The 23,687-nt window shown below is 47.1% G+C and overlaps 1 protein-coding gene across 6 annotated transcripts in view; it reads left to right on the top strand.

Annotated features, from left to right (window-relative positions):
* HGFAC (HGF activator) overlaps positions 1 to 23,687 on the top strand; it is a 1,108,062-nt gene that overhangs the window by 831,378 nt on the left and 252,997 nt on the right. For all 6 annotated transcript variants that reach the window (XM_069632041.1, XM_069632043.1, XM_069632038.1 and 3 more), the window contains exon 12: positions 22,229 to 22,369. In XM_069632041.1, coding sequence (XP_069488142.1) covers positions 22,229 to 22,369 — 141 coding nt within the window. The remainder of the gene's footprint in view (positions 1 to 22,228; positions 22,370 to 23,687) is intronic.

Genomic DNA, 23,687 nt, shown 5'->3' with positions numbered 1-23,687 from the left:
CTGTAATAAAGGCCTTATATATGAACTGTAGTCAAGACCCATGCTCTAACATAATTACATAATCCCAGGCTTTAATGACGGGTCCGTTGTTTGCATCCTGGTCTGCTCGCGGGACCCGCTAAGGACGACTGGTAAAACTAGGCGTCCTTAGCGGGTCCCGCGAGGAGACCTCGTAATGAGGCCCAATGTCCCTCAGAAAGGCTCTCGCTGTCTCAGGCACGGTGGGTATTCCTATCAAAGGGGTTAAGTGAGCCAGTTTGCTTAAAGTGTCTTGGGTTACCATGATGGTGGTATCACCTATTGAGGAAGGAAGGTCCACTATGAAATCCATGGATATATGTATCCAATGTTGTACAGGAGCAGGTTCTTGTTGTAGAAGGCCTATAAGCCTAGAAGTCAGGTAGTTGCTGGAGGCACAAGTGGGAAACGTGGGCACATAAGTCTTGATGTCACAATCACACCCCGCCACCAGAAGTGATGAGACAACTCCAAGGTCGCTTTTTGGCCCTTATGACCAGCCAGAGGAGTGTCATGACACCATGAGATAGCCAGGTCTTGATGTTTCTTGTCCGGGAAATACAAGGCGTGTTCGTTGTAGAGGAGTCCCTTTCTTTCTTCCAAGCGTGCTCTTGGGATTCTTGGTATTGCTCCTTGGGTAAGACTAGACTGGACGTCACAAAGAAAGGTATTGACAACGGCCTTGAAGTCTTTGCCTGACAGCAGCAGCTTGTGATTTTGAATGACCCCAGAGTCCATTCCAAGATTAAGTGATAGAACATTGGCTAGAATGTTGTCTTCCCCCGAAAAGAAATAGGCCCACCGGATATGTCTTGCGTTCCTGCACTCCATCTGCTGGAGAACCCTCGGGTTGTTATGACCTGTGCAAATAACGGAGTAGTTCCGTTCGCTGGGAGAGAGAGTTCGGGATAGATATGTTACAGGGTGTTCCATGCCATCCGTATCCTTCTGTAAAAGAGAAGCTCCAGTAGCTCCTCCTGAGGCGTCGGCTTCGACTATGAATGGTAAGGCTTGGTCGGGTTGAACCAAAACTGGAGCCATGTTGAAGGCCTGTTTCAAAGTTTGGAAGGCATGATCCGCTTCTTGTGTCCAGTTAAACAGTACACCCTTCTTCAACAGTGAGGTTATTGGAAGAACAAGGTTTGAGAATCCAGAGATGAATTGATGGTAAACATTTTCATGACCAAGGAAACGTTGTATATCTTTCACGTTTCTGGTTATTGTCCATTGAAGAATGGCTTTGATATTTCCGGGATCCATGAGAACTCCTTCTTGGGATAAAATAAAGCCCAAATATGATAGTGAAGGTGAGTCTAAAACACACTTTTCTGGTTTGGCCTTTAGGTGGTTCTTGAGAAGGCGATCCAAGACTTTGCAGACATGTTGTCGGTGTTCTGAGAGGGAAGATGAATAAACCAATATATCATTCAGGTAGACGACCACGGTGGAAAACATGGGGTCAGTGAATAGATTGTCCATAAAACGCTGAAAAACAGCTGGAGCAATAACAAGACCAAAAGGCATCACCCGGTATTCGAAATGACCTAGAGGTGTACGGAAAGTTGTCTTCCATTTGTCTCCAGATCTGATACGGAGCAGATGATAAGCGCCTCTCAGATCCAATTTGGTAAAGACTGAGGCCCCCTGCACCGCCTGTAGAACTTCCTTAATCAGGGGCATCGGATACCGGTCCTTGATGGTAAGTTTATTCAGCCCGCGGTAATCAATGCAGGGTCGTAGTTCTATGGGTCCCTTCTTCGGGATAAAGAACAACGAGACTCCTGCAGGAGACTTAGATTCCTGAATAAGACCATGTTGTAAATTGCTGTCCAGGTATTCTTTGAGGGCCTTGCGTTCGGGTAGGGACAGTGGAAACATCCTTCTAAACACTATGGAGGCCTCTGGGACAGTCTCAATGGCAGAGTCTTCTTTCATGTGAGGAGGAATATGGTTGTCTGTCTGTGAACACTTCCATGTAGTCCTGGTAGTATGGAGGTATCAAATGGATCGACGCAACAAGCAAGGATCTCTCTTTGTTGGACAGTGGATGAGGGTTCGGATGGTTTAAACATTCTTTCATACAATATGGAGACTGAAACCTGATAGTATTGGCTGTCTAGTCTATGGCAGGATCATGACAGCGTAACCATGGGATACCCAAAATGACAGGGAAGTGTGCCGCTCTAATGCGGTCGAACACCACCTCTTCTTATGCTGGAACAACTGAATCTGGATTGGTTCTGTCTCGTACATGAAGGTACCTGATGACAGAGGGGTACCATCAACGCCTTCCACTGGAACTCACTGGGTCTTCGTTCATCTAGATAAGCCATTTCCTTCTGCCCAGTTAATGTCTAGGAAATTTCCAGCCGCTCCACAATCTGGCATGGCCATTGCTTCCCAAGATGCAGGGAATAGTTTGTACCAAACAATAACTTCACCTGAAATACCATCTGTCGGTTGTCTTCTTTCGATGAAAGAGGTAGAGTGTTGTTACAGGGATTTTGTGCTTTTTCGCCGGACCTTTCCCTGTTCAGGTTCCGGGTGTAGCGTTTCCCTGACGGCATGGTGGTTCTTCCGGGCCATTACGCAAGAGATGTTTCTGAGACCCACAGTACATGCAGAGGCCAAGGTCCCTTCTTCTTTTCCGTTCCTCTGCTGTCAGGGGACCCCTTGCTGCTCCAACCTGCATGGTTTTGTCTCCTTGCTGAAGATTAGGCCGTTCACCTGAGGGAGGAGAGTTAACCAAAGGTAGCAGTGCAGGTCGTTTCCGTCTTCTTTCTTGGCATCTTTCACCCAACCTGAATTCGATTTGTAAGGCGAGTGACACAAGTTACTGGAAGGATTGTGGCCTTGCAACGCATGCTAACTCGTCCTTGACGTCTTTGTGAAGACCACAGCGAAAGAGTGTTTGCTGAGCCGTCTCTGGCCGTCTGGAATTGGTTGCATAAAAGCGGACACATAAGTCTGGACATCCTGGGACCCTTGTCTGAGGTCTAAGAATGCTTTGTACAAGGCAGACTGTACTTCGCGGTGTTCAAATCATCTCTTGAACATTTGTATGAATGAGGCATAATCATTAGTGGAAAGGTCGGATTGGGTAATTAACGGTGTAGCCCAAGCCAATGCGTTTCCGACAAGGTTGGATACCAGAAAGCCTATTCAAGCTTGGTCTGTCTCATACGCCCTGGGATGGAAAGTAAAGTACATCAACAGGCGTCCAAAAATTCCTTCAGAGTCTTAGTGGTAGTGGGGGCAAGTCTCCTCTGCCTTCATCTCAAGCGTTTACCTGTTGTCTCAAGGCTAGGTTTTTGGAACTGAGTGTTTGTACTTCCGCAGTCAATCCCTGGATGGCACCAACCAATTCTTCATATTGTTCCAGGGACGTCATTTGGGTTTCTTGGTGTTGCTCGCTTTCAAACTATGAGGTCTCCTCCCACCCTTCCTCCTCACCTTGACCTTCTGTTGAGCTTTCCTGAGGGTCCGTCTTCATCATTATTGGAAGGGTCACTTGTGTATAGGTGCGTTATAAATACCATATCATATCATATAAGGGTCGGATTGGGTAAAGATCTGTAAACATAACGGTATGACTGAAGTCTTTACTGAGGTCAAACACTGGCGGAGAATGGGAGAAGCCAAGACGGGTGTGCCCATGAAGAAGAGTAACCAGGCTGGCTGAATGCTGTATTAGGTGTCCGTGAAATATGGTCAGAGAAAAGACCCTGGAAAGATAGCTGTCAGAAGAACAGTGCAGCGCAGGGAGAACAAGAGAGAATATCCCAAAAACAGAAGGAAGCGAGGCAGGGAGAGGAAACAGTGACCCGGGGTGAGGCCCAGAGAAAGGGAGAGGAAAAAACAGCAGCCTGGGACGGGACCCGGAAGCCGGGAGAATAGATGACAGAAAGGAAGGGAAATAGACTGCACTGAACACTCGCGGAGAGGGGAGAGGGAGATGACAGACACCGGGCGATGGGATCCCAACAAGACAGAAGTCACGGGGGGTGGCAAAGAACAGCGGAGCATTAGCTCAAAGGAAGAAAAACTCACAAGCGTTAGCCTACGTGTGAGAACGGAGGTGCAACGCGTCAGACCGCCGCAATGAGAAGCAGTTAAAAGTGCAGCGTCCATCTTTGGAAAAACAGCTAGTTCAGAAGTGAACGGCAGGAAACGTGATGAAAATTTCAATGGAGTCTCCAGAAGTTCCACAGTTTCCACGGGGGACGCGTGACACTCCCCTACACTTTATAACATTTTCACAAAACCACTTTCTGACCTAGAGTCAATGGGTATTGCCTACACTAATTATGCCGACAATACCCAGATTCTCCACCCCCTCTCTGGCAACTACCATCAAAACTTAGAGATGCTAAATTCTATCTATCTGACCATTCAAACCTGGAGGTTCACCAACTTTCTCTGTCTTAACGATGACATTATCAGCCTGCCCACTCTGATCAACAGACGCACATGTTCCCTAAAGCTTAATTCAACAAGCATATAATTATTTACATTCAATATAGGTAAATAATTTACCTGACCATTAAATGGAACACTGCTGATTCACTTACGAACTTGGTTAACTACATGTATAAACCATATACATTGAATAAATCAATGATCACATTTATTAGAAACACAAATGAAAATAGAAAATGAAAGACATAAAACAGTCCATGAGGACGCCAACATTCAAATATACATAGTCATTTGAAATTGATGTACAGGACAAATCTGGAATAGGTTCTCCTTTATGGTTCCCAATCCTACCCCCCATCCCCTAACAAACAAGGGCTACACCTCCTATTCTTATCCTAATCTGAGAAATAGAGAAAGTAGAAAAAAGGGTAGGGGTGAAGAAAGAAGAGCATGTATAAAGCTAATAGACACGTCCATCTAACCACCTACAATGCACTAATGATGAAAGTCGAAATAATACACTTTATGATCCAACTGCATGCAGATTACATTTGAAAAAACGTGTGCAAGCCGTGCCTTTACAGCAGGCGCTGTGCAAGATGCTGAGACACTACAGAATGACACTGCATGAGTCAACAGGAGCAACACCCGCTAAACGCATGAAGGCTCAGCCTTTCAGAACAAGGCTAACAAGTTGTATAGGGGCTACACAGGCAGGGGATGAAGAAATCAGGGAAAGAGAAAATAAGAGGACGGGGGAAGCGAAAGCGTACACGGATAAACGCAGGGCGCATCACAGATTTGGATTTGATGTTGGGAATGAGGTGCTTGTGCAGCAAAGCCAATTAAGAAAGACAGGCCCCGATACATGACTGACCCTGCGACCATTGTGGCGCAGAAGGGATCCATGGACAGGGTGGCTCTGGAGAACAAAGAGGCCACGAGAAATGCCTTGCATTTACGCACATTCAGAAGGCCAGGCAAAGAGAGGATGGGATGAGAAGGGGAACAGAATGTGTTGAAAGAAGTGGAAGAAACGAAAGAAAGAAATGCATCTGAAGCAGAAGCGCTAAGAGTGATTCCTGTTCTGCAGGCACCCCGTACGATCAGGGAGAATAATCTATCAACCTTGCAGATGGGTGGAAGAGATATAGAACTGGAGAGATACGATGTGGGGAAGATGTGGGGAAGATGCTGGGTCCTAAAAGGGAAACAATATGCGAGAAGGAGGGTCTCAATAGGGAGTAGGGAGGAGAAAGGGAAGTGATGCGGGTGGGGAGAGCAGGCAGTTGATGTATGTGTATAAAGTAAGATGGTTAATCCTCCCATTGACTACTGCATCCTCCTTTACCCAACGAGGCCTGTGTCACATGCAGCAAACACAACATATGCTTCCTTCAAAAAGGAAAAGTTCTCGGAATTGCAACACCAGTTGCCATTCCTGTCAGCACTTGTTGCCAAACTCTCCTCACATTTGGGCAGCTCGAGAACATACGCGTCATTGTACCATTGAAGAAAAAAGTGAGTAACAGAGGGAGGCAGGATAAACATAACGTGAGAATAAGAGTGTTATATGTATATAGTGAATAGATATTGACTTGAGTGTGGCTAAGCAATAGAGGTATCGTTTGCAGGTCTGCTCTATGTTTGACGATCACAAGTGTAATAAGTAATTTTGTATCGTACCTCTCCATTTCCAGTGGAGAATGAGATGTCACTCACTGCATCCTAGTAAGCCAAACTATAGTTTATCTTAAGGCTAATTCTGGATCATTCTTGACCTGGATCATGATTTCCCAGCACAAGAGTGGCGATACTTAGGTTCCCTGAAGTATGGGCATGACTTGCAGGTGAATCCTTGATTCACCCCATGTATATCTTGATGACTTGGCACTAATGCAAGATTGAAGCAATGTTGTAGTTTTGATTCTCCTTGACCTCTCTACGGCATTTGACACCACTGATGATGCAATTCTTCTCCAACGACTGGAGAAAACTGGGATGTCGAGGACCCCTTTAGTCTGGTTCAACTCTTTTCTTTCAGAGCACCAACACACTGCTTCGCTATCCCTTTTTTGTTCGGCCTCATCCTCTGTCTCTTGTGGCATGCCCCAGGGGTCTTCTCTGTCACCCCTTCTCTTTAATCTTTATTTGTGCGGCTTCTCGCTGACCTTGTCTGCTCCTACGGCATTTGTTTATATACGTTTGCTGAAGACAGCTGTTTTTCTGCCTCGGGTCCACGGTCTTGGATCACCTCTCCAAACTTAAGGAATGTCTTACTGAGATTGGGTGCTGGATGGCTGCAACTGGCTGAAACTAAATGGCGAAAAGACTGAGGTCCTGGTGGTCAGGTCCACAGACCCCCTCTCCTTTTGGAATTCAGAGTTTTGGCCAGACTCTCTAGGCCATATCCGGTTTCTAGTGCATGTGTGAAAAGCCTAGGGATAAAGTTTCTCCCTACCAGTTTGTGTGAGGCTCAGATTGCTTCCATTTGCAATGCTGATAAGTCTGAAACTGCTGATGAAAGTCCTGCCATTTCTGACGCCTAATTGCTGCTCCCCGGCAGTTACTGCCTCCATCATGGGCTCTCTGGACTATTGTAATGGCATTTATCTTGGATAGCCTGATTCACTAGTCCAGAGACTACAGATTCTACAAAACACAGCAGCACGTTTAGCCCTAGGCGCCCCCAGGTTTTCTCATTCTGCCAGACTGCTGACTGAGCTTAAATGGCTACCGGTTAGAAGTGGATTAAGTGCAAGCTGCTGTGCATCGTTCATCCATCTGTCCTGAAAATTTTGGCAGTGTAAAAATGAAGTTCCACTTTAAATTTAGTATAGCCTGTGGTGCCTCCCCCCAGGCCCTTTTTCCGTACGGACGGTGTCGGACCTGGTAGCCAGCGCAGAGACTTTTTTAGCATCCCGCTTGCTCCCTGTGTGTATTTTCAATTCTTGGATCTGGCTCAGGGCCCACCAGTGCTTTTGTCTATCGAATGGGCTTTGCAGGAGGATCCCAGCTCCCTTCCCTCCGAAAGCGGCAGGGAATCCTACGGAGCAGGTTTCTGGTCCCCGCAGGGATACATTTACCTATCACAACCGTATGGCCACACGGACCAGGTGTCTCATCGCTTTGACCAGGAGTGCAGGCCCAGCGCCAAGGAGGGCCGGGCTCCTAGGGATCTGGCGTCTTGTGAAGGCCGCTTCTTCGAGCACTTCCTCCTCCTCATGTGTTCACCTCAGATGAAGGGGCCAATGAAGGACATTGTGAAGGAGGTCATCCTGCAGGTGGCGCCTCCCTGACCCCCGCCTTTGGGTACTCCTCCCGTTCCTCCTGCGTTCCTGGTTCCAGTGCCTGTCCCTCCACTGGTTCAGGACCCTCAGGTCTTTCTGATCCCCCCCAACTCCTCCTGTACAATCTACACCTTCTCCTCAATACCCATTGGACTTGTCTGTGGCTATGGACCTGGGGGAGCACTCCGCCGGCACCTTTGTCCCAGGGCCCGGATAACCCTTGGTCTGTAAAAAAGTATGATGATGATGATGACGCCCAGGACGATGAAACCTCGGAATCTGTTAAAGCCTTTCATGACCACCTTCAGGGCCTGGCGAAGTTCTTGGGAGTCCTTCTTCCCAAGGAAACCCCCCGGGAGTCGGGTGTGCTAGCAGAGGTCTTGGTCAAACGCACCACAATCCAGTCTGGCCTCCCCCACCAGAAGGATTTCCTGCAGGTGGCACAGAAGGTCTGGGAGAAGCCCAGGGCCAACACCGAATGAACAAGAAGTTGGCCAGCAGGTTTAGGCTGACTGACGAGGAGCCAATCCTCCTTTCCTCCCACCTGCAGCCTCATTCCTCTGTGGTGGCTGTGGCCTTGTTGTATTCTAAATGATTGTCTTTTTCGTCTTCCTCCACGGGAGCCGCCTCCAGTCGCCTCCTCAAGGAGGACAAATGACTTGGGAAAGCAATCTTACTCCATCTCAGGACTGCATCTACAGCAAGCCAATGCGGACATCCTCTTGGCTGCAGCTAACCAGAAGCTGTGGCGGGAGCTCTGGGAATTTCTGCCGACCTCCCTTCAGACAAGCAAACATCCTTCAAGGCTGGTCTGGTAGATGCCCGGGCCATTGCGCAGGACCTCATGGAGTCTTCGGTCTCCCACATCGACACAGCCTGCAGGGTGCTGTGTCTCGGGGTCGAGATGAGAAGGACGCTGTGGATGCACATCACAATATTCTCATCTAACGTACAGGAGCGGATCCTGGATCTGCCCTTTGAGGGCATGGACCTTTTTTATTCATCAAACGATGACGAACTGACAAAGAAGACAACCTCCACTTAAGCGGCCAAGTCCTTGGCCATCCTGACAAAACCGGGTCAGAAGTTCTTCCCTCAAAACCAGGGTAGGTCTGGCTTCAAGGGGTTCTGAGACTGTGGTACACGGAGGCCTGACAGGTTGCACAGTGACAACAGGAGGAAGCAGCAGAGAATGTTGTGTCGGATTTCGTCTCCCCCTCCCCTGCCCCTGCCTCTGACGCCAAGAAGCAGTGACGTCAAGGTTAGGGAAACACAGCTTACCGGTGGGGGGCCATCTGGCTCTGTTCCATGACACCTGGAAGTGTCTCTTCAGCAACCCATGGATCCTCTCTGCAGTCTCCGCTGGCTTAAGTCTTTCTCTTTCTATGCCTCTTCCATCCTCTTCCATCCTCTCCTCCTCTTCCTCAGATCGGTTCCCCGGCTCGTTTTATGGAAGGTCCTTTCACTATTGGAGATGCAGGCTATATAACCAGTTCCTCTTGCAGAAAGGGGCTTCGGTTACCATTCCAGGATTTTTGCAGTACCCAAGACCAACCAGGCTGTCCTGAGGGTAGTCCTGGACCTGTCATTTCTAAATCTGTCCTTACCGCTGGAATGCTTCAAGATGATTACTCCCATGTACATAATAGAGTCTCTGTGCAGGGGACTGGATATGTTGCCTGGACTTCAAGGGTGTGCACCTGCATGTACCCATATATCAACTGCATCGGATGTTTCTGCTGTTCACGATTATGTCCTACGACTTTCAGTAAAAAGTGCTGCCCTTCAGGCCGGAACGCGCCCCTCCTGTCTTCACAAAATTGATGAATGCAGTGACGGGCCTTCTCCACTTGGAGGGCAATCATCTATACCCTTACTTGGATGACTAACTGGTGAGGGCGGTGTCAACTGCAGGGGTGGAGGACTCCTGCCAGAGGCTGGCAGATATCCTTCATCTGCTGGGGTTCTTTCTCAACCGGGGGAAGTCACGGTTGTGCCCATCTCAGGAACTTCCTTGGGGTGCGTTGGAACACTGCTGTACAACTGGTGTTTCCTACGCCCAAGAGGCTTCTGTTCCTCCGCACTTTCTGGCCAGCATGACCACCTCCAGCTCCACCAAGCGGTCAATTGGTATCAAGAGATGGGGTCTTAGTCAGACAGGATCCCTATACCACCACTACTTATGCCCGATCTTTGCTGGTGGCTGATGGATGGCAATGTTTTAGTGGGGGACCCCTTCTCCCGACCAAAGCCTACCCTGGTGGTGATGACTGATTCCTCAGGCTGGGGGGTTACTCTGGAGGGCTGTGCGAATGGTCAGGACAGAAGCCCTCCTACATATTAATCGGCTCAAGCTCAGGGCAGTGGGCCTGGCCCTCACAGCATTTTTGCCCCTCATCAGGGCTCGGGAGGATAGCTCAGGGGTAACCCGCTTGTCTTTAATCAAGACGATGCTGAGCAACACAGGTTCGATCCCCGGGTCTGCGCTTAGAAACCTCTGGGCATTAAGCTTGTTATAAATAACCCATTACAATGACAATTACAGTTACAAGTCAGGATGGACAATTCTATTATGATGTTTTACCTGAACAAGCAGGGTGGCCCCCGTTCCCCCCTCCTCTACATGGAGACAGTTTCAATCTGCCGGGGGAGAGCAATGCAGAATCAGATCAGCTGAGTCAGTTGGGGTTCAACACCTACGAGTAGGAGTTGCACAACAACTCCTTGTTGCCCCTGTTCCAGCATTGGGGGTTTGCCGTCCTGGACTTGTGGACATCCCCCCTGAATGCCAAGTGACCTCAGTTTGCCTCATGGGCAGGTCGAGGTTGAGGGTCACTGGGAGATGCCTTCCAGATCTGTTGGCACGGCCGCAGGTGTTACGCGTTGCTGCCCATCCCTCTGCTCCAGTGGGCCCTCTGCAAGGTCCGTGCTTCCGTGGGATGCAGCCTCATCCTGGTTGCCCCCCACTGGCCTTCAAGAACCTGGTTTTCAGATCTGCTGCAGTTGTGCTTCCAGGGTCTCGTCCATCTTCTGATCCCCAGCCGGGGCATCCTGACACAGCCGGGCGGGGCAGTTGAACATCCGGACCCGGCCAAACTGGCAATGGCAGCCTGGTTCCTAATCAGCTGAGGCTTCAGCATGCTCAATTTTAAGATGACAACTGGAACATCATTCAGCAGGCGAGCGTGCCCCCGACTCAGGCCCAGTATAAGAGCAAATGAACTAGGTTCTGCCATTGGGCTTGTGACAAGGGTCTGCACCCTGTCACCTATCCTCTGGATGACGTACTGGCTTTTTCAGCACACCTGGCTCGTTCTGGAGTTCAGGTGTATAATTGCTGCACGCATTTGGCAGCCATCAGAGCTTACAAGAATTCCGCCAGAACCTGTCTTTTAGGCAGCCAAACCGGTAGTTAAGGCCCACCTTAAAGGGTTGTCTAGGCTTTTTCCTCCGGTGAACAGGCCTCATCCGGTTTGGAACCTCAATGTGGTTCTGTCAGCTTTGCAAGGCAAGCCTTTCGAACCGATGGCCTCTCTGGACATCTGCTTGGTGACGCTAAAGACGGTGTTATTGGGGGCTCTCAACTCTGTGCGCCGGGTTGGTGAACTGCAGGCATTGTCTTCGTGCGAGCCCTTCGGCACGTTTCACAATGACAAGGTCATCTTGCGTACTCACCGGAGATTTGCCTACCAGTTTTCTTCCCGAACCCAAAGTCGGAGGCAGAGAGTGCCCTACATTCCTTGGACCTCAATAGGGTTCTCAAGTTTTATCTCTCTTGGACGAAATCCTTCAGGAAGTCCGAGGCATTGTTTGTGATGTTTGGGAGCTCCTCCTCAGCTCTCAGGCTTCGGAGGCTTCCATCGCCCATTGGATGGTTCAGGCCATTTCGGAGGCATACATGGCCATGGGCAAACATGTTCCTGAGGGGATTCATGCCCATGCGGTCAGAGCTAAGGCTACCGCTGTCACTTTTCATAGACAAGTTTCTTGGGATGTCATCAGCAAGGCGGCTTCTTGGGCCACTCCGTCTGCCTTCTGTACGTACTATTCAATGGACACCAGCTCAAGGCGCAATGCAGAGTTTTGTCGAGCAGTTCGGAAGAACCTTTTCGCTTCATCCTAGATATGAGGCAGTTTGTCACAGCTTCGCCCTATGTTCCTGTTCAGTGGAATCACCCACAAGGATGGAGGAAAGGGGACAGACGTATGAGTAATTAAAGATACTCACTGTAGTTACTAGAGTCAGACCCTCCAGTTTATAGCGATTTTGCGATCCCGCAATATGCCGCGAAAACGGCCGGTTTGCGCAAAATGCCGCAAAAACGGCCGTTTTGTGCAAAAACAGCATTTTTAAAAAAAAATGTTTTTTTAACATTTTTTTTTTCTAGTAATCTGCAAAAAATTACTGTTTTAAAAAAATCAATACTCAGGGTGCCAGGTTCTCAACTTTTTTTTTTTTACACAAGTCATAAAATGCGCTAACACATCTCATCACTTGCACCCCAAAAAAGTGCAGCCCAATCCACAAGGGACACATGAATGGGCATATTTTATAAGCGCGCCCATCCAGATGGCCTTTTTCACCTCCTTGATCAAATAAAGTGGCGTTTCTGTCAATTTAAAAGTGCATCCCTCATTTCCAAGCAAGATGCACTTTTAAATGTGCAGAAATTGTAGGCAACACTACGCGCACGGGATGTGTGGCTGCCACTGCATGACAGGGTCTTTCCTGACCCTGTCATGCATTTCCTTTAAGGTATGAACCGCTGCTGTGTCGCTTGCATTTCTGTTCCTCAAACAGGATAAAAATGCATTTTTTGGGTTTCATTTTACAGCGGCAGGCACCTGGAGGTCCTGTCCCTGTGAAAGGCGCTGGGAGCTTGCAGAACACTGTCGGGAGAGCGATTGTATTCAAAGTACTGCCCATTTTGATGACAAAAATCTATCGAATGTTACAATTGACCTATTTCGTCCAGTACTATTCGATCAATTTTTATAAATACTGAACATGTGTTGCGAGGGTGTCACCCGCTCCCCATGTTCAGTATTTTTGGTCTAGGGTGGTTGCAGAAATGTTTTCCCCTTTTTCCTCAAAATTGGAGGCGGGGACAGAAAAAAAAAGAAAATAACGAAAAAGGGACCCTGCGGAGTCGGATCCGACCCGCGTTAGAGGGACGGATCTGGCACCGCAGGGTTGCCGGGGAAGCGGCAGTGACCAAGCAGTTAAGTAGGGGAGGGGGCGGGGTGGTGGTGAAAGGTACATTTTGGGTTGTTTGGCTGAAATGCAAATCAATTTGCAGCGAAATTGACTATGGTCAATTCCGCTGCAAATAATTACACTTCGGTCAAACAACCCAGAACACCATTCAAGGCAGCTGGTCAGCGCACAATTTGCGCTAATGCTGAAGCCTGTGGAAATGCGCCGGTCACCTTTGAGAATAAAGTGACCTGCTCATTTGGAAAAATGGGTTGTCTAAAAATAGCATATCCTCCGTTCTTTTTTTAAATGCCCCATTATTTGAGGAACTGGGTCAAAATCTACATTTAAAAAAAATAAAAAAAATGGTTACACTATGAGAGAGAGGGAGAGTGATGGGTAAGATGTGAAGTGATAGGCAAGAAAGCAGAGGGAGAGCAGTGGGTCAGAGGTGGATGCACTGCACAAGAGAGCAGAGGAAGCAGTGATGCGGTGGGTGAGGCAGAAATTTGAGAGCGAGCAGAGGTACAGAAAGTAGAGGGAGCGTGTGGTCAGTGAGCCAGAAAGCACAGAGGAAGCAGTTGGCCAGAAAGAGGCAGTGAGCTGCAGATTGGGAAAAAGGATGAGGGAAGAGTGTGATAGAATGGGAGAAAGGATGCAAGATGCAGAAGCAGCACAAAAGAATGAAGGACTGTATATTGCAGGAAGAATTGTAGAGTGTAAAGGTGTGAGTTGGGAGTATGATTTGGAGTGTGGCTGGGGCTGGGCAGTGCACATTGTGACTTGACAGTGTGACATAGCACGTGAGCATTTGTATGACATAGTGAGAGGTTAAGGAATGTAAGTTGTGATGGAGAGTTGGTGAGATGTGTGTTGGTGAGAGAGGTGTGTGGGTGTTTGGGGGATTGGAGAACATAGAAGGGGAATATTTTCAGCATTACAATAGATAATGATCAATTTAGTTAATACTATTAAATAGGCATGAACATTAAACCAGAAATGTAGCCAAATCAAACACTGTTCTGCCAAGCCAGAGACATCTGGGACTCTTCCTATTAAATTAATACAAAAGATACATAATGATGATACCCTGGCTCTCTTGTATCCTTGCACTCTGCCTATTTCCTGCAATGTGGCAATCTTACACCCTCCAGTTAATACAAAATGTCCCGCAAAAATGCCGCAATAAATAAAGGTTTGTGCCGCAAAATTTGCCATTTCATGCCGCAAAATTTGCCATTTCATGCCGCAAAATCCTGGAAGGTCTGTAGAGTATGCATAGTCCATAGTACCCTTTCCCATAGTACTTTAGTTTCTCTGTCCACGCTCCAAGTTTATAGAATTCCCTTCCTCAGGGTTTGCGAGACATTTCAGATCATCTGTGCTTCCGAAAAGCTCTTAAAACTTTTCTATTGTAGGTTTGTTGATCCTGCTCCTTTTCTGGCCTACTGCTAGAGCCCAGATGCCTCTGGGTCTTGGTTTCCCACTCAAGAAATACAGATACTTATATGGTTTCTTTACAAGCTTACGTGTTTATTTGTGTTTCTCCTTCTGTGGACTAATTTAGTCCTTCACATTTTGTCCCTTCTTTCCTGTGCAATCCCCTACTTTGATCCTTCTATATCTCTTCTCTCCCTTTTGTTTTAGATCCCTTGTGTCTCAAACTCATTTGTGTCTTCCTTATGCCGTCTTCCCTGAGCTCAACCTTTTATGGCGTCCTTAATTCTGCTCCCCTGTGTTGGTTCTGCATTGCTCCTAGTATCTGTATCCCTTCCTTATGTGTTCATTGCCCGTTTGCCCTTAGTGCTTCGACATAAAAAAGTCAAAACTGTTATCAATGGTTATTTTTAGTTCATATCACAGTATAAGGATGGGAGACATGATTATTGCCGGTATGTACAAACCAATTCACACATTTATGAGCTCACAAAACGCATGAAATATAACTTGTGAAAAAAAACTAAGACCTGTGACAATCACACTTACTAAGGCTCATCCCTCTTTTCTAGCACAATGGCTGTAGCCTTACAGTAAACACTATATCAGTGTGAGAAACTCAGGGACTCTTTAATCAGCCGTTGTGAGATGTGAGGCATGGTATCCACTGATGACACAAATAGATAGATTTGGAAAACCTTTATTTTTGGTGGTAAGGATGGGAAAATACCTAGATTGCTCTAACTCTAAGGTGGGAACGTTCCCTAATAAAAGGAAAACTTAGGAAAGTCTAAGTCCATCAGTAAAAAGTAAACTACTGTCTGTGTCAGAACCTATGCCTGCCCTCAATTCTACAAAGTAAAAGAGTGTGTGGGATTTGACCAACTAATAGCGTTCAAAGAAAAGTCAGTGTGAAAATGGAGATCTTCCACGGCTTCCTTCGCCAAGTTCAAGACTCTCAGGATAAGAAAGTTCAACAAGTTCTCATGATTCATTTGGCAAAATTCACAGTACCTTTTCCTCATCTGGATTCACTTTTTCACAGGGTCCCTCAGGCTTCCCTTGCCTCGAGCTTAGACCCTCCTGGTTATCCTTCAACATACCACTGTTCAAAGTTACCTCTTTTCCAAACACATACTATAACTCACAAAAGTTCCATCCCAAAATATCACTCTTCACTTGTTGCTTGCGGGACTCCCTTCCCCATGCAAAATCAAGTCCTTCTGACTTACAACTTCAGTATCTCAAATGATTCCTTCTCACACCTAGGCCCCATTCCCCTGGACGAGACGCAGTTTGCAGACCGCATGGTCCACCCATTACAGGTTGCGCAACCAGGTGCCTATCTTTGCTTAAGTTTCTTGTTTAGTTTTTAGGGTGGGGTCACTTTGGCCCTCCTGTATCAGCCTCCTGCCTGGTGGCCACCCCAATGTTTCTCAAAACTCATAGTTCACTCACAGTTTCTCATTATTAGTTTTTGCAGTTTTGGTCTTACTCAGTTTTCATGTAGCTCCCACACTGCCGTGGAACTTTTGAAAAAGGATTTTTATTTTGCTCACACTTCACTCACGCACAGCTCCCGTGCTGCCGCAATGCTTCTTTTTCTTCACAGAGACTTTCAAACAGTGGTGGCCGCTATCATAGGGCATCAGGGCGCCGCTCCCAAACACTTAGGCCCCCCACCAGGTGTGAGTACTGTTACAAATTCAGAAGTTCTTCTTCTGAATCTGTTTTCATTTTCCACCCGTGGGGGCGCTGTTGCAGCCGGCCTTTGTATAGGATTCCTTTTCATGGGCCGGCTACAACAGCGGGGCGCATCCCGTTTTACATTGCTTTTGGTTATAGTAAAGTGCGTGGAGCTCATAGCTCCACGCACTTTACATAAACCTTTTAAGTAGGATGCTGGCGGGGCGCTTGAGGGGTGGCCCCGCCAGTATCACTATGTGCGCAAACAGCGCAGCGAAGATCTGTAATCTGCAGGGAGGGAGGGAGTCTCCTTCACTCCCTGCATAGATACAGTAATGTCATTGGCTGTTTGCCAATGGCTGGCAAACAGCCAATGAGAATACTGAACCTGCTTTACAAATACTTACCATTTTCTGCTCTGTCCGTGTGAACGATGAGGGTCATCAGTTGGAATTGTTTACTGCAAAGATGTCTGATAATGCTGGCCGGCGCAAAATCCGGGACCCTGCCAACTGCCTACTGAACAAGAAAGTAAGTTTACAGCAAAGTGAGCCCGTCCTTTTGGTGCGCCATGGATAGTGATTTAATATAACTGTTTTGCGAAGCAAGCACATGTGAACGTGCAGCCGTGTCGGTATGACGAAGCCTTTCTTCTTTGAAGTGTATGTGTGTGGGGGTGTTTTGTGTACGCGTATCACGTGTTCCCGCATTTTTATTTGTGTATTTATAGTGATGAAGTACCAGTGGGCCTGGGCCAACACAGAACCGTTCCCCCATCTGATGTAAATGGGTAAAGGTTGCCTGAACCGGCGATCTCCCGAGTTAACGGCAAATGTTGAACGTGTTTTCTTGGAAGCTGATGGGTTTTAGAGTGCGGGTAATGACGGCCCGTGGGGCAGTGATAACAACATGTGTAGTGTTCAGCACTGCTGTTTGCTCAGTGTTTTCTTTGCAGTGTTTACTTTGCTGCAGAGCTCCCCCCTGTGCCAATCACTCTATTTACAGCCCTGATCCTGTCACCATCCCGCCAGTGTTCAAAAGAAACCCTACTCTCCAAACACTAATCATTTGCATTTGCGCAAACATTTGCTCTGTACTCAAAATGTTTTAATGAATCCCACTCCCTTAAATCTCCACAAATGGAATTAGCCTGATCTGACAGACCGTGTTGTGCGGCTGAATGAGGGGTGCCTGTATCACCCGGGGCTCGCGGGAGCAGTCTGAGTAAGGTGGGTCCAGTAAAGAAAATATTACTAAAGCAACCAATAGGATGCTGTTCAAACTCACATAGTCCCACAAAAAATGACTTACTTGGCAGTGCTGTTTTACATTCACACCCTGGGAGTCACTCTGTTGTAATAAGGTACACCAACAGTGAATACGCCAGTGTGATTTGAGATTTTTCTGACACAAGAGAGGAAAGAAATAGCTGCGATAGTTCCATGGATTTGCTATACAGAGAACTTAAACTGAAGATGTGTCGGCTTGAAATCGCCATGTTTTCCTTTGCCAAAGTCCAAATGTGAGCAGGCTTCTGATAGGGGCTGCCTCTCCTTGCATACATGTGCCGAAAGTAAAAGCAAACTGCGCATTTATTTTAACCCAGTGCAGAACATGAAAACGTTGTTTGTGTGTTGCTCAAAAGGCCTCAAACCGAAACTGGGCTGCCCTGGAATTTAGGGTGAAGAGACCCATCCCTCGAGTGTGCCTATGCCCACTGGAGCACAGTGGCATGTGTTGCGAGTGTTTATGACAGCTCTTCAGTGGACTTCCCACTCCAGATTTACCTCACAAATATTTCTGTTATTTGTCCCTACTCTAAAATGTAGAGACAGTCTGGAAATGGGAGTGGAATATGCCCCAGAGAGCAACTCTACTGTGAACATATCTCCATCCTCCAAGTAAGCATCACATCATGGGTAGCCCTGTTAGAGGCTCACTAAAAGGTGTGTTTTACGATGTCTAGGAGATAGCTCTTAGTATTGTACCGAGTCCTGGCTTCAGGCGCTTATTCTTTCACCAAACCTTTTCATTACATGCACGACTGGGCAATGCCTAGAGAAGATGGCCGATCTCCTGTTGCTTTGTGTATCTACCCATGGCAACGTTACATTATGATAACAATTGAAAGTCGTGGCCTAGTCTTCACACGATACCATTGACCCACCCTTTCACCTTTTGACTTGTGATCATCTCCATACAGCTTTTTTGAACGAGGAAAACAAAAGGTGTGAATGGCCCCAGTATTCCGAAAAGCCAGTTTAAGCAGCCAGTTTAACTTTTTTTAAAACCTTTCACATGATGCAAGGAATTCACTATGGTGGACCAATCCACACTCTTCACTTTTACATGGTCACCTTTGTTCCCACCGATATTATATACAGAGTGCAGTGCATTGGCTTCACAGGATAAACTGATCTTTAAGGGCGACCTTTTAGATGTATCCACCAGTTGTCCCGGTCTGATAGTGGGCAACACACTCTCAACCCCACAATTTGCCCCAAATGTTCAAACACATCTCAATACAAGCTGCTGTAAAATACACTTGCACACGTAAGAATAATTTACCACCATTAGTATGTAAAAGCTAATGCTTTTTATGTCATATTTTGGTGGGTTTGGGACAGTAAATAGCACATTTTGGAGGCAAGTTTTGCGGGGGGAGAACCCCCCACACCTCCTTGGGTGGTGTGGGCTCGCGCGCTGAGCGCGCTCGCTTGTTCCCAAATTCACCCTGTGAACTTACCGCCCCACTAGCTTTAAAACTCACCAGCTGCCACTGCTTTCAAATGCGTATATTGTTATACGGATTCAGGACCACTTTTCTACTTTATATCCTTTCATACCTTCTTTATCGTTGTCCACATCTCAGTGGTGTCCCAGCGGCTTTCAGAAACGAGTGCTCTTTCACTCACGGTTACACCATTACAAAATATACAGTCTTTTCTCAATTGGTGCCAGGTTTCTTTCTGTTTCAGAAACTCACGGTCATGGACTTTGGCACTCCTTCCTTCAGCAGCTTTCCTGCCTGAGGTCAGGTTCTCTCCACCTGCCCCTAGATCCTCCTGGGCTTTCTGCTTCACCCAGGGAAACAAGCACCTCTCTGACCACACAGAGTACGGGAATGGCACGCCCCACGGCTCCCGTCTGGCAATTCCTCCGGCTCTCTGGAGACACAACTTTCTCACCACGCTTTCTCCTGCTACACCCGGCAGCCTTACAGCGTCACGGCGTCTAGGTCCCCGTTGCCTTGGTTTGGGCAACACTGGCTCTGCTACCTCTCCTGCTCACCATCCAGCTTGTTCCAATTGCCAAGCATGTGTGATCATTTTATTTTTATATTCACCTGAGGACTTAACAGGCTGCCGGTGGGCATAGTTGAAAGCAATTGCCTGACCCTGCCTGGCCTCGCTAGAGGGATAGGCCCATTGGGGAAGTTGAAGTGCCTTGATCTGCATCTTACTCGTACTAGTACCCTAGTGGTGTTTTTCATAGGAAATCTGCACTCCTCTTGACTCCTTCGTCTTCGTCTCAGTATTTCTAGGGGTGTTACAGGGGTTAAGGGAATTGGACTGACAATAGCCCATAAAGGCTATGGGAGGGGAGGGCAGAGTAGGTCACTATCAGGAAGGGGGATACCATGTCTGGCCCTCAGGGATCCTCTTTCCAATCCCCAAAGACCCTCCACTCAGATGGTGCTCCTTTGCTTGTTAGCCCCCAGGGTCAGGATCCGAAAGGCGATGGCCCTTCCCTGGTCACCTGAACAACAGACCCACAGGAACTGCTGGTGTGAATTACCTCAGGTTTCTCACACAGTGCAGTAAAAAAGTGGCATTAATTCTGTTGCCTCCATTTCTTTGATGTAATGGAATTACCGCCATGTATACCATACAGCCGATTTCAGGGTTTTGAAATTGAAGTAAAGGATTTAACTCCTGAAAGATTCTTGAGGTAGATACTTCATTTTAAGACCAGAAATGGGCATATTCACCCTGGCAGAACTACTGCTCGCAGTAAATCCGAAAAACCCATGCAGTCTTATGAACTTAAAATTGTGGACACTCCCTTACCACCACTCATGATCCGGCTGTTATTCCGTTGGACCGAGAGGCAGTCAAAGTAAATGACTTTGGTGGTAATTTACAAGCATACAGCTAGGGATACCCAAAAGGCAATAAATAAATCCCTAAAAGAAATATCTTGACGCAGTGTACAGCATTGCGTAGCATTTCTGAATTCGAATGTATGCTTCCTCATATTAGTGTTGGACTTGAAATATCAAATGAATGTTGCCCTTCATCATGTCATGATGAGAAGCACTGTGGAGTGCCCTGCATGTAGCATTCCAGTGCCAGTAGATCCTTTGACCAACAGCTCAAGTCCTAAGCAGTCTTGCATGGCCCGTGGTGGGGCCCCCTTGCACAAAGCCGCAAAGTGAAAGGCATCAGATGGAACAGCGGTGACAGAACAGAGGTGGTGGGAGAAACAAATTAACCAGGATGTCTGAAATAATGGTAAGATGCTTGGACAAAGTTGATGCGGTTGGGGCAGGCATTAGTCATGGGAGAGACCAGTGAGAAGGATGAAGTAGGATTATTAGAACAGAGGGATGTGTGGGCTGGCATGCCATGTTTTTTATGCCAGTTATTTTTGGCGAAGTGTTATGAGAGGGCCAGTTTGGCTGTTTTGTTTTTGTTCTCTGCAGGTTCATATATGTTCACAATAGTTTTGCTCAGCTCATCTCCTTTGCAGGCTGGATTGTTGGATCGAAGCACGATCTAATGCGCTGTCTTTCTCCAAACTTCCTAACGTCAGGCCGCCATTTTCAACAGAAAAGCCTTCTCCTGTTCCCAACCCACATAGGTCTTGAAAGTCGCACCTCCGAACCACACCCCATCTCACTGGCCCCAAAACAGCACTGGGCACCTGTGCCAGGCATGGGACCCCAGTCCTGTAGGAAGCAGGGCTGAGGGGGAGAAAGAATCAACTGGCAAGGGTGAAAGTATGGGGAAATATAAAGCAAATTAGAAGTGCGGAAATGGGCAAGCATAGGGTGGAAAGTATTCTAGGCCTATAAATGGAGGATAATTAGAGGTGGAAGGAAGCAGATGGCTATGGCTAGGGAAGGTAGGAAAAGCATTGCACCTTTTCAGTTGGAGATGGCGCATCAGTGAGAAGTGACCTGCTTGGCGACCCTTTTTGTAAATGCTGAGGGGACAGAAGGCAGTGCATGCACAAAGTCCAAAAACAATCAACTGTGGTTGGAGGCATGCAGTGTGCTGGTTTGTTGGATCTGGCAAAGGGGTCCATAGGTTGACCAGGATGGGACTGTGCTCTGTCAGCAGCATTTGGATGAGCAGAGTAGGTGACACATGACACAAGAGCAGGCTGATCATAGTGGCCTAAGAACTCAGAAGTGTCGGGAGATGGTTCAGTGTACCTGACATGTGGCACTTGGGAGTGGCTAGCTGCTCTGGCATGCACTCTAAAGAGTTGCAAGAGATTCAGGCTTCACATATATATGCCATTAGAAGAGCAGCTGAAGCATACCCTGAGGGAGCTGCCATCTGTGCTAACAGAACCGAGGCCCTAAGAAGTTAACATGCTTGAACGAGCAGCAGGAATGCATGGGGATGTAGGCAGTCTGACACTCCCCTTTGCTTACTTGCTCTTATGGGTCAGAGTGCAATGAAATATATGTAAAATAAGCATGAGAGTGAGACTTTGGTTTGGCATCAACAGAGTTCTTTGCTCCCTTTTACAAACTGGTTGACTGAAAGATGAGCAGGACTAAAGGTTGAATTGAGGCAATCAGATGGAGATGGGACATGTATGCCACTAGATCAGCCAGCCTATGCTGGACAAATCACTGCTCACCATTATAAATGCCCCAATCAGATGTGGGTGCAAGGTTGCCTACCCCCTTGGCAGCTTGTCTATGACCCTGCCCATATTTAAATCCAAATGATGCATTTAAAAATAAATATGCAATTTCATTGACAAACATCTTTTTTGTGTTTCAGAAAACCATTAATTGCTTTGCAACGTGGTGGGGAAATGTTCAAAATGCTTTCTCCCATTCGCTTTGAGTGACAATAGTTAATGGTTATTTCAATAACATGCACATTGTGCACCCTAGTGAAATATCTTTATGTGACCTTTTCTTTATGTTCCTTTGTAGCTTTGATTAAGCTGAAAAGGCAGAACAATCACTGTGCCAAGAAGACGAAGTTTGTGCAGACAATCTGTCTACCAGATAATGACATTCATTTCCCTCCTGGCCACATGTGCGAGATTGCTGGATGGGGTCACTTGACCGAAAGTAAGTAAAAATATGTGTACCCCTGTTTTTTATCCAAGAAAATCATACCAGAGCAACAAATGAACCTGTCCGATATTTTTTAGTTGTATTTTCCTTTCATCCACTTGCGTTTTGGTCTATGTTTAGTCTTAAATTAAACACAACTAGCTGTTCCTGGCGTAACATATGCCGTTCTGTCTTATCTTAAAGGTCAATTGGTCCATAATTAATAGGGTCACTTCTCTCACCCTTCTTAAATATCGGAATTACCACCAAACGCTTCCTGGAAGGGGGCGTAGGTCCCTGTGACTTATTAATGGTCAATGAAAAGGCTAAACCTATCAGATGGAATGTGCGCAGGATAGGAACAGTATCTAAGTTCCATCGATCATATGGGCCTCCATGATGTATATTTTTAGATGCGTAATTGTCAACCTTGTTTCATTGCAGAAGTTCCTGTGATGGCATAAGATTGCATAGTAGCTTAAATTCAGCACCTACTTTAAGTTTTAGCTTGTGAGGAGGCATTTGGCCTATAGCGTGTTGCTCATAAGATACTGAAATGTTGAGCCGTTAATTAACTGTTTATTGACACTGGAACCGCTGTGCCCTGTCTAACGAGAAGGGGGGGTGGAAAGAAGTACCTTCCGAATGTTTGCAATAGTTGACAGGTGAAGGAGACCACGTAAAACTGTGCTCATTATGCTTGCTGAAATGGTAGCTGTTGTTGAAGTGGGTGCACTTGAATCCGAGTGATCTGCCCGCGGCTGAAAGTACAGCGGGCAAATTGCTCGCATGAGAAAGGTGCGAACTACCAAAAGTACATACATACATTCTCACACCCACACACACACAACACACACACACACCCCCATAACACACCCCCCGCCCACACCCTCAGCACACCCTCACCCACACCACCAACATAAACAAACCTCACTTACCTTCATCTTCACAGTGGTTCCCTGCAGCAACAGTTCCCTTTCACTTCTGTGATCGGGAACCGGTGCTGCAGGGTCCTTTTCTTTTCTTTTTTTTTTTACAGAAGGCTGCAGGGGTGTCCCCCGCAGCCCCAGCTCACTATACCATAAAGTATTTTGAGCGGGGCGATGCAGTGGGACACACACGCAGCCCCCGTGTTTTTTCAATGCTACCACCAAAGGTTCAAACTTTTGGTGTTCGAACCTTTGGTGGTAGCATTTTTAGAACATTTGGTCAATGCAACCATTTTTTTTAGGTAATTTCAACCTAACCCGGAGCACTTTGCCATTTGGACAGCAGAGGGAAACCTAACACTGATAAATTGCATCTGTATGTTGAAATGATAGCTGCTGTTGAA

This window comes from Ambystoma mexicanum, chromosome 6q (assembly GCF_040938575.1).
Source record: "Ambystoma mexicanum isolate Mex_15411 chromosome 6q, UKY_AmexF1_1, whole genome shotgun sequence".
NCBI lineage: Eukaryota > Metazoa > Chordata > Amphibia > Caudata > Ambystomatidae > Ambystoma > Ambystoma mexicanum.
This window is presented reverse-complemented; position numbering and strand designations above follow the sequence as displayed.